The sequence below is a fragment of the Trichechus manatus genome, unplaced genomic scaffold (genome assembly GCF_000243295.1).
Source record: "Trichechus manatus latirostris isolate Lorelei unplaced genomic scaffold, TriManLat1.0 scaffold00251, whole genome shotgun sequence".
NCBI classification, from domain to species: Eukaryota; Metazoa; Chordata; class Mammalia; order Sirenia; family Trichechidae; genus Trichechus; species Trichechus manatus.
In genome coordinates, this window is record NW_004444187.1 from 129,168 (window position 1) to 140,760 (window position 11,593).

Below are 11,593 nucleotides of genomic sequence, written 5' to 3' on the forward strand. Positions count from 1 at the left end.
TAAGGTAGAGGGTCAGTGAAAAAGAGGAAGACCCTCAATGAGATGGACTGACACAGTGGCTGCAACAATGGGCTCAAACATAGCAATGACTGTGAGCATGGTACAGGATGGGGCAGTGTTTTGTTCTGTTGTACATAGGGTCACTATGAGTTGGAATCGACTTAATAGCACCTGACAACAACCAGTGTGTTATGTACTACATCCATACATTTGTGTGCAAAGACATATTTATACATCTATACCTTACCTTGTTCTGGGGATGATTAAAGTAGCATGGGTTGGAAATATTGATAAGGGAACTGTCAGCATGCAGCCAGAACTTGAAGTTATGAAGAAGATTACGTAGCCAAGAGTATATAGAGTGAGAATTAAGGAAGGTAAAGGACTGAACACTAAAAAAAACTCAATATTTAAAGATGATGAAAACATGATTGTTTTCGTGATAGAGAAGAAGAAAGAAAATCCGAAGGGGTAAAAGAATGAAAAATTAAATAGTATCTTGGAAGGTAAGAGAACTGAAAATGTCAAAAAGAAAGACTGACCAATAGAGGGAACAAGTAAGAAAAGGGATAAAAAATACCCACTGGATTTAATAATTGGGGTGTAACTGGCAACCTTGGCAAGGGCAGCTTTAGTGGCACATCCGCCATTGCTCTTCACATGACGCTGAGTGAGTGAGGTAATGTAGGGAGCAATTAGGGACTTTTCCTCTGCTGCCTCCTCCTAGTGGTAGAACAGAAGTGCCCTCATGGAAATACAAGAAAGGGAAATATAGTTTCCCCAGAGCAAACGGTAGCCCATAAAAACAAAACAAATAAAGAACTGATATTTTAATACACAATTGTTAAAAGATAAATAGGGATTTTATACAGTATCACTTACATAGAAAAACCATTAAAAGAAGCATACTCCTCAGCTGTGAATCCATAAATATCTTGGCGGGATAGGTCCACATCTTGCTGAAGAATAAGACTGACTAAACTTGTTGGTTCAACACTGAGAGCAATCATAAGGGCTGTTCTGGAGCAAGAGATATAAATAAATGTCAATTATGGATCTTAAACATGTATCTTTTCTAAAAGTCGATCTTCTCAATTTACTATTCAAATGTAGGCTCTCTATCAGGAAGAGCCAGGGCAAATCTGCTCAAAAAGATATGCCAATCACAGATGTAAAGATCAAGAGTCTCTAAGTAAGCAGCTAGCTCAATGGTTTTCAATCTCTGATCCCTGGAACCTTAGCACTTTAAAGGATATAGCTCAAAATTTTACAGAGGGAAGTGTCTGGGGCTATGGGCCTCCCCCCTCCCTCCACTTAAACTACAGGAGCTGCAATTTAGAATTGGGCTTCTACGTAAGATTCTAATGTTATAAAAATAATAATGATAGCTTATCAATCTGGTCCAACTGTTTAATTTTACAGATTAAAAAAACAGATTCTAAGAGTCTAGCTAATTTGCTTAAAATCATAAGTCATGTGATCAAACATTTTCCCAATATCAAATACATATACATACATACAATATGTAATGTATTTATAATGTAATATATATTATATGTATAAGAATATATATATTCTTATCCCCTTAGGTACTAATAGTTCTATGCTATCTCATTTGACTCCATTAATTATACCTTTGAGAGTTATCTGAAGCATTCACATTTGCCCCTTTCTTCAGAAGAAATTCTACCATTTCTGCATTATTTTCTGTAATAGCAAGTAAAAGTGGAGTATATCCATCCTGAAAAATTATTTCAAAATGATCATATAAAATATTGTACCAACATTACATGCATTTTAGATTTAAATTAAATTTTTAAAAATAATTGTGCTTATAAGAAACCTCTGAATATACACTTTAATTTTTTTAAGGTTTTTATGCAAAAATTAAGAAAACAAATTGAGGTTGGGCCATCAAAAAATAAATTAGAGTTTCTACATTACTAGGCTTAATTCAAATTGTGGGCAAGAGCAACCTGGAGAGCTTAAGTGATGAACACATTGCATTTAATATAAGTATTACATACTACCAATTCACTTCATAATGTTGTCACAATTGGGTTTCCATAGTTCTTCATTTGAATCTCCAAAGTTGGCACTTATTTTAGGCTGTTATGTAGACAAAATCATTAAAGTGTCAAGATACTTAAAAGTAAAAATATATTCATCAATTTCTCATAATGTCTCAACAGGAGAATTGGATCACTTTTAGTTTAATAAGTGATTTTCTAATTCAACTCTATTCTTATCACTATTCATGAGTATATAAATAAAATAGGAAAAAAGTGGGCCTTATGATTTTTATCATTACCCATGTATAAAGCAATCAAATATTTCTCATTTGACATAACAGTTTAGAGAGGTATCATGTTAAATATGATATTACTTTGGAGGTTGGGATTACAATCTGAAATGAAATGAGGACTTTTTGAAAAGGAAAATTTTAATTTTTAGTTTCTGATCGTCTCACTCTCCTTTTCAATTTTACTTTGGGAAACTCATTCTTTATATAATCTGTATTTCAACAGACATGAATTATCTGCAATGAATATCTTCTTCAGTAGCTTTCTAAAATATAAGTTTTCTAAAACATAGAAATAGAAGACTACCTTGTTTTGAGCTTCAAGACTAGCTTTGTGTTCAAGCAGTTTTTCTACTAATGAAACACTGTGACCACAGACAGCATAATGAAGAGCAGTATTGAGATCAAAATCTACGAGATTTGGGTCTGCACCGTGGTTTAGAAGAAGAGTAGCACAATTCTCCTTCTGACACTGTACTGCCTGTCAACACAACAAGAGTACATGAGTAACAAAATTAATACCTAGGACATGATAGGTTAAATTAATGTTTAATACTATGTTTTAATGTATGAAAATCCACAAAAGGCAACTAGGGAAGAACTCAAGCATATTCCACATATAAGTACAATTGAACAGGAAAAATTAGAACACACCTTAATCAATGGAGATCTGTTTTCTCTATCCTGGACATTCATTTTGCATTGTTTCTCAATTAAGAGAGACACAACACTTGTATATCCATTAGCACAGGCCAGATGCAAAGGTGTCCTATATCAACATAACAAAACACAAAGTTACAGATAAGTCTTAGTTTGAGAAGTTACTTACTGTACCCATGATCAAACCAGATTATATTGTGTTAAGGTATTTGCACCGTGTGCTTATTTACATTTACACAAACTTTAGATTATCTGTTTAGATTTACCAAATTAAAAAGGCTGTGCAAATGTCTTGGATGTGAAATATTTAATTGGTTTTATTCAAGGAAAACTTAACTATAATGATATGAAAAAGTATTTTTTCCAAACATCAAAAATGGTATCTAGGCCTTGGGAAGGATGATAAAATTAGATAGGTATCCCAATAAAACTACAAATGATCTCCAAAACCTGGAATACATCTAACACTTAACAGAAGGAAGGGACATTGCCTTTGTTCAGTTCCATTCTGCTCCTGAGTATGTTCCTCTCAGCTTGCCCAGCTATTAAAGTTGCCATTTGTATTTGAGAAATGAACACAAAAAAAACACTAAGGATTCTCCCAGTTGTAGATCTCAACCTAATTTTAAGTTATTTCACTAATTTATACTTCTCAAAGAAGCCTACTCTATACGACATTCATGAAACACGACAGAACACTAATCAGTTCCACTTAAACTTTACAGTTTTTAGCCTTGCCCTCAATAAACTTTTTTAAGTTGATATTATATCAAAGAATTGATGCACTTGAAATACGGTGTTGGTGAAGAATGTTGAATACACCATGAACTGCCAGAAAAATGAACAAATCTGTCTTGGAAGAAGTACAACCAGCATGCTCCTTAGAAGTGAGGATGATGAGACTTCGTCTCACTTACTTTGGACATGTTATCAGGAGGGGCCAGTCCCTGGAGAAGGACATGATGATTGGCAGAGGGTCAGCAAAAAAGAAGAAGACCCTCCATGAGATGAACTGACACAGTGGCTGCAACAATGGGCTCCAATATAGCAAAGATCGTGAGGATGGTGCAGAACTGGGCAGCATTTTATTCTGTTATAGATAGGGAAGCTGAGTCAGAACCGACTGGACGGCATCTAACAATTTATCCCAACTTTATAATATAGAATCCATGTATAGATTGCCCATATCCCAAACAACACACCTTAGATGCCGTTTCCCCACTTTACTTCAGGTCCTTCAAAGTACTTTATGGGTGCATGAACATACAGGGTTGCTATGAGTCGGAATCGACTTGACAGCAATGAGTTTGGTTTTTTTTGTTTAAACAGACCTGCTACTGACACACAGGAGCAGCAAAGATGGCCCTTAAGAACTTAAAAATAAGGTAACTTTGAAAGAATTAAACCAGGAAGATCTATACTTGATGATATAACCTACCATATAGTAAATTAAGAAAATATAAAAAAAGCTCTGAACAATTTGGGAATGCTAAAATTCCAGTCAAGGTTACCTGAATGTAATCTGTAGATGGCAGGGCTATAATGTAACTAGTTTAAACAGCAGACATCTAGTCAATTATATTATCCTCTGGGTGCAGAGACTATACTCAGAAAGAGACTGGTCACCTTGGATGAAAGAATGGAACCAGACATTACCCATGATTAATTAACATCCTCCATGGAACAGAAAACCTGATTTTAAGGAACCCATACTTCCCAGTAACTGGAAAAGAACATTTCAGTGTAGGACGAAACTGATTCATTAGACATCCTGGTTTGCAGGGAACATCCCTCAAAACTATCTATCTACCTCACTTTGGTGTGATTCCATCCTTACCAAGCAAAGTGCTGGTGACTAATTTGGTTTCTCAGTAATTCTGATACCAGGAAAGGGACCTCTGTAAGGGACACACAGGGAATCTAGTCACTAGAAACAAATATACTCAATAAATTGGAAGTTTTATTTATACCTGTTATATTTCAGCTCTCAGTGCATTTGATTGTCAGGAATCTGCTTCCTTGACTTTTTCTTTGGAACACTGACAGCGTTGAGGACTAGTCTCTGGCACAAAATGAAGTCAGTGAGGCACTGCCAAACTCTAGATCTTCTGGTAGACATTCTTGCACCCTTCTGATGGAGACATACCAACCTCAACTTTGTCATGTTTTTAACTTACGCTGTCACATACGAACCTACAAGTTTGTCATTCTAGATTGATACCACTCCTGACCAAAAAGATTACCTTCTACAAAAAGCTACCACGATGACACTTACTGACCCCTAGAAATAACTGGAGCTTTCCAGGGAACTCTTACTCTCAAAATAATAAGCACAGTCCCTGACAAGTCAAAAGAGCTTCTAGGAGAGAGTTGTCTCCTCATACCTATAACTATCCAGTATCTAAACACAACTAAAAATTTAAAATAAATTGTAAATCTTTTACGTTTTTACTAAGTCAGCTTTCCAATCATTCTAATAAGAATCCTAAAAAAGAAATCACTGAATATAATGGAGTATTATTGAGTCATAAAGAGAAATGAAGTTCTGATACTAGATATGACATGGATGAACCTTGAAAACACTATAGTGACTAAAATAAGTCAGTCACAGAAGGACAAATATTATGAGCCCACAAACATGAAATATCTAGAACAAGAAAAGGAACAAAAGCAAAAATTTATTAGTGGTTACCAGAGGGTGGGAGAGGCAGGTAATAGGCAATTATGGATTAAAGTACTGAGTTTCTGGTGACGAAAATATTTGGAAATGGATAGTGGTGATGCTTGCACAAAACGGTAAATAATGTCACTGAATTGTAAATTTAAAAACGTTAAAAATGGTTAAAATGGTAATGTTTGGCTATATATGTTGTTGTTGTTAGATGCCATCAGGTAAGTTCCAACTCAAAGCGATCTCATGTACAACAGAATGCAACACTGCCTGGTCCTGCACCATCCTCACAATCATTGCTATGTTTGAGTTCATTGTTGCAGCCACTGTCAATCCATCTCGTTGAGAGTCTTCTGGCAATTCACAGTATATTCAATATTCTTCGCCAACACCATAATTCAAAGGCATCAATTCTTTTTCAGTCTTCCTTATTCATTGTCCAGCTTTCATATGCATATCAGGCAACTGAAAATATCACGGCCTGGGTTAGGTACACCTTACTCCTCAAAGTGACATCTTTGCTTACACTTGAAAGAGGTTTTTTGCACCAGGTTTGCCCAATGCAATATGACCTTTGATTTCTTGACTGCTGCTTCCGTGGGCGTTAACGGTGGATCCAAGTAGAAGGAAATCCTTGAAAACTTCAGTATTTTCTCCGTTTATCATCATGTTGCTTATTGGTTCAGTGTGAGGATTTCTGTTTTCTTTATGTTGGGGTGTATTTCATACTGAAGGCTGTAGTCTTTGATCTTCATTAGTAAGTGCTTCAAGTCCCCTTCGCTTTCAGCAAGCAAGGGGTGTCATCTGCATAACACAGGTTGTTAACGAGTCTTCCTCCAATCCTGATGCCATGTTCATTCTTCATATAGTCCAGCTTCTCGGATTATTTGCTCAGCATACAGATTGAATAACTACAGTGAAGGGATACAACCCTGACGCACACCTTTCCTGATTTTAAACCACTCAGTGTTCCCTGAATGCTCCTTAAAAGCAAGGATGGTGAAACTACATCTCACATATTTCAGACATGTTGTCAGGAGGGATCAGTCCCTGAAGGACATCATGCTTGGTAAAGCAGGTCAACGAAAAAGAGGAAGACCCTCAATGAGATGGACTGACACAGTGGCTGCAACAATGGGCTTAAGCGTAACAATGACTGTGAGGATGGCACAGGACCGGGCAGCGTTTCGTTCTGTCATGCGTAGGTGGCTATGAGTCGGAACCGACTTGATGGCACCTCACAACAACAACAGTATTCCCTTGGTTTGTTAGAAGGACTGCCTCTTGGTGTATGTACAAGTTCCACATAAGCACAATTAACTGTTCTGGAATTCTTTTTCTTTGCAATGTTATTCATAATTTGTTATGATCCACACAGTCAAATGCCTTTGCATAGTCAATAAAACACAGATAAACATCCTTCTGGTATTCTCTGCTTTCAGCGAAGATCCATCTGACATCAGCAATCATATCCCTTGTTCCACGTCCTCTTCTGAATCCAGCTTGAATTTCTGGCAGTTCCCTGTCAATGTACTGCTGCAACCATTTTTGAATGATCTTCAGCAAAATTTTACTTGCGTGTGATGTTAACAATATTGTTCGATAATTTCCAAATTCTGTTGGATAACCTTTGTTTGGAATGGGCACATCTATGGATCTCTTCCAGTCGGTTGGCTAGGAAGCTGTCTTCCAAATTTCTGGGCATAGGTGAGTGAGCACCTCCAGCACTTCATCCGTTTGTTGAAACATCTCAATTGGTATTCCATCAATTCCTGGAGACTTGTTTTTTGCCAAGCCTTCAGTGTAAATATATATATTTGCTATATATATTCTACCACAATAAAACTTTTTAAAGACTGATGAAAAACTATACCCATCAAGAACTCTAATTCCTCCACTAATGACAAACTATATATAACGACCCATTGGTTCTAAATCTTAACAAAGGCCAAAGTCCCTTTAACACAAGTTTCCTTTTGTCTTATCAACTTCCCTCTTTGAAGCTTAAAGTATCTCTTTCTATTAATGCCATTAATTCCAAACTACTTGTCATAGTTTGGCTCAATAATTCAACATTTTTTACAAGAAAAGCTTTTTTCCTTTTCATTAAAATCTTTTTGTTAACATCCATAATTTGACATAAGGATAAAGTTCCTTGTGTAATAGAAAGTTTTTCCAGCCTAAACTAAAATACACAGGGCTAAATAGCTTTAAGTCCACTTAAGATAACTCTTTCCTAGCAAACATTTCCATCTGTCTCTTTCATCCACTATTATACATATCTCAAGAATTTAGTTCCAAGGAACTTTTTGTTGTTGTTTACTCAATCTTGAGATCCACCTGTGCCTCCAACTCCACTTCTCTTTTTTTAATTAATTTAAAAAAAAAAAAAAAAAACATTGCTCTGTCTTAGAGAAAATAAAGGGCATTGGGTAATTCCCAATAGGTCTTCCGAAAGTGGCTGCTGCACCCCAGCTAGATAATTTCACTCTTCCAATTGAAGTATAAAACCTACTTTGACAATGAAACCCTTTATAAAAATTTCAGAGCCCATCTGCATGCTCCAAGGAACTTAGAAATCAACCACAAATTCAGTAAAATGAAATAGCCACAAAAGCTTCAGCTTTCTAAGGAACTGTGGAGCAATATACTCCTAAGGTCTTTTGCACAAAATCTGAAAACGAGAACTAATCTATCTAGGCAGGCATGAAACACAAAGTTTAAATTATCACTCAAACTTTCAAGACAGTCTAACAAAGAAAACTAATTTTAGTTGGACTATTTCTCATACTTTCAAAAGAGTCACTCCTGTTTCAACAGAAATATACAGCTTTGAAATTTTTTATTCATTTTCACTGAGGTGTAATTTATATACCAAAAAACAAGTGTATGAATTTATGAACTTTGACATATATACAGTCATATAACCACCACTATAATCATAATAAAGAATATTTCCATCATCTCAAAAAGTTCTCTTGGCCCCCTTCGCTGTCAGTTTTCTCCCCTCATCAAGATCCCTGGTAACTACTAATTTGCTTTCCACTGATACAGTTTTGTCTTTTCTAGAATGTCATGTAAGTGGAATCATTCCATATGTAGTCTTTGTGTCTGGCTTTTTTCACTTAGCATGATGATTTTGAGATTTATCCATGTTGCTGTCTGTAATAGTCATTTACGTCTTTTTATTGTTGAATAGTATATTTAAAGTATCATATGTATGTCTGTGTGTGTGTATATGTATGTATTCATCATTTCATTCATTTATTTAAAAAATACTGAGCACTTACGTGTTAGGTAGGGTTCTACGTGTTGTGTATATAGCAGCAAACAAAATGGACAAAAATACCTGCTCTAGTGGATTGTACATGCTAGTGGAAAAGTGACAAAAACAACATAAGTAAAATATATAAACTACATGAGAGAGTGTTAAGAGCTAATGAGAAATATCAAGCAGGGAAGAGATAGGAAATGTCAGTGAAAGAGGTTGCAGTTGGAGATTAAGGCAGCCAGGGAAGGTCTTACTGACAAGGGAACCATTAAATAAACACCTGAAGAAAGTGAGTGAATGTGACAATCTGGGGAAAAGCATTCGAGCCAGAGGCAACAGCAAGTTCAAAGGCCCTAAAAGCATTTCCCGAATTTTTGTAGAAAAGTAAGGCAGCCAGTGTATCCGAAGATAAATGAATGAAAGGGAGAGTTGTAGAAAGTAGTATCAGAGAGGTAACAGGGTGGAGTTGAAGGTCATGTACGGCTGTATGAGCCATTTTAAGGACTATCTTTTACTCTTAATGACATGGCCATTGCAGATTGTTAAGGAAAGGAATGACATGATTTGACACACACTTACAGGATCATTCTGGCTACTGTGCTGAGAATAAACTGAAAAGAGAAAAGGACAGTAGATTAGTTTATAGGCCATGTGGTAATTTTGGTAAAACATAATAGCGGCTTTGACTAGCATGGTAGCTGGGAAGGTGGGAAAAAATCATCAAATTTTATATATTTTTTGAAGGTGGAGCCAGTAAGATTTACTGTTGAATCAGATAGAAGATGGAGAAAAGGAGTCAAGAAGGGCTCCAGTCTTCTAGCCTAAACAATTGGAAGAAAAAATATGCCATTTATAGAAAGAAAAGAGCAGGTATGAGGCAAAATAACAAGAGTTCAGTTTGGGGACATGTTAAGCATGAGATGCCTAAGCAGTGCTGTTCTGGAGAGAGTGGCTCTCACAAATCGACTGTTAAATTTTCAAGAATTTTTCAAGCCAGCTGACATCACTTTGGGAACTTGAAATCGGCCACAAAATTAAGTCGTATCAATGTTTTCCATGGCCTCTATAAAGTAATTCAGTGGAGTGGTGCGGGATAAAAGTTGGACACAAAAGTAAATAACTCGTTTCTATTAAAATAGGTAAAACCACCAGCAAGCTAAATACAAATCCTCTTCATAACCATACAGTTTCCAAGTTACCCAACTGTGATGAAAAACGACGCTTTGTATATACCCTGTGGCTTGGAAACCTTCCCATGAAAGATTTTAAAGCAGACACAGATAGTACATATTTTCCAATATTAATGCCAAACACATAACTTCATTCCTCAACGTAAAAAATTAAGTTTTGTTTTTTAAGTAAATTGTTAAGGATAGGATTTCTGCACTTGAAGAAAATTTTCATAAGTGATCCACATTAAAAATGTTGCTTGGTATTTCGAAGTCTTAAAACCTTAATAAGCACTGTTCTAGACGGGTGCCTCTACTATTTTCTCATTATTACATTAGTAAAATAGGGTAAATGTTGGGTGGCTGGGGACAATCTATACCAAACAACAAAATTGTAAGATGGGAAAAGGGTGACTCCTAGTGGAGACAAAGGCAGTGGGAGGAGTGGACAAAATTGGGTACAGCAGAAACGGTTTAAACCTTAAATATCCGAGGAAGTACTTTAAAAATAAAAAAGCTGAAAGTTGAAATATGACCCTGTGCCAATGGCTACCAGGCAACCTCTCAACTCTGAAACCAGGTATGACAACCAGTGGAGTCGCCTAGACATAACCTGCTTCTGGTTGGAGGCCCCAGTGACCCCAGCTTCCCCTGCACGCTGCCTTTCATGACCCTCTGGCTCTTCTGCTCTGGTCACCTGTATTCTTTGTCCCGCATGTTCACATCATGTTTCTTGAGGTGAAGGCACTCCTGCACCTTCTCCAAATCCCCGACTGAGGCAGCTTTATGAAGTTTCCTTAAATCCCTATCTCGAAGGTTGTAGCCCGGTTGCGCCTGGGGGCGGGAGCGGTATCGACTACTGGCCGGGCCTATCTGCAGGTCTGAGGCGCAGCTGCGAGATTCATCCTTCCTACGCCAGAAGCTGAAAAACTTCTTCATGGCGGCAATCCTTCAGCTGGCCCAGGCTGTACAGGTAGCTCCTAACAGCACACATGCCCCTCCACCTGGCGACCCATCTCGCAAGGGTCTGCCGCCGGGCGTCGCCCCAGACGGAGAGTTGAAGTGTGCTGGAGACCGGAAGCCGGAAGAGCCGCATAGCGGAAGCACGTACGGCCACATGCCAGAGGCTGCGCACCGGATTCTGTCGCCCGGCAACGTCGAGAGCCTCAGCCAGACTCATTGTGACCAGGTACCCGGGGCAGTCTTCCTATTGGCTCTTGAGCCTTTGGATGGAAACCTACTAGCGTTCTTACAAAATAACTCCTTCTTCAAGGATGAACTTAACGGTTTGAAGCTTTCAAACTGGGATTACCTTCCTCGTGGTGGGTTAGATCTCTTCCTGTGACCTTGCCCTTCAGCCTACCCCCAGGCTCTCACCTTCATGGTCACATGCTACAACTTTTCTGTAACAAAACTGAAATTCCTCCATTCTCAATTTCAAATCTACTTTTTAAACACCATTTCCCATATTTCCAGCTCATTTTCTCTAGTCACAAAACTCCAAAAATCTTTCCAACTCA

At 37.4% G+C, this 11,593-nt stretch overlaps 1 protein-coding gene across 1 annotated transcript in view; it reads right to left on the reverse strand.

Annotated features, from left to right (window-relative positions):
• Window positions 1-11,012, reverse strand: part of ANKRD7 (ankyrin repeat domain 7) — a gene marked incomplete at its 3' end in the record, with an annotated part of 45,288 nt that extends 34,276 nt beyond the window's left edge. Inside the window, exons 1-5 of the mRNA XM_004389642.1 lie at window positions 10,771-11,012; window positions 2,957-3,071; window positions 2,610-2,783; window positions 1,635-1,741; window positions 883-1,020 (exon numbers count right to left, since the gene is read on the reverse strand). Coding sequence (XP_004389699.1) covers window positions 883-1,020; window positions 1,635-1,741; window positions 2,610-2,783; window positions 2,957-3,071; window positions 10,771-11,012 — 776 coding nt within the window. The remainder of the gene's footprint in view (window positions 1-882; window positions 1,021-1,634; window positions 1,742-2,609; window positions 2,784-2,956; window positions 3,072-10,770) is intronic.
• Window positions 11,013-11,593: the final 581 nt, after the last annotated feature.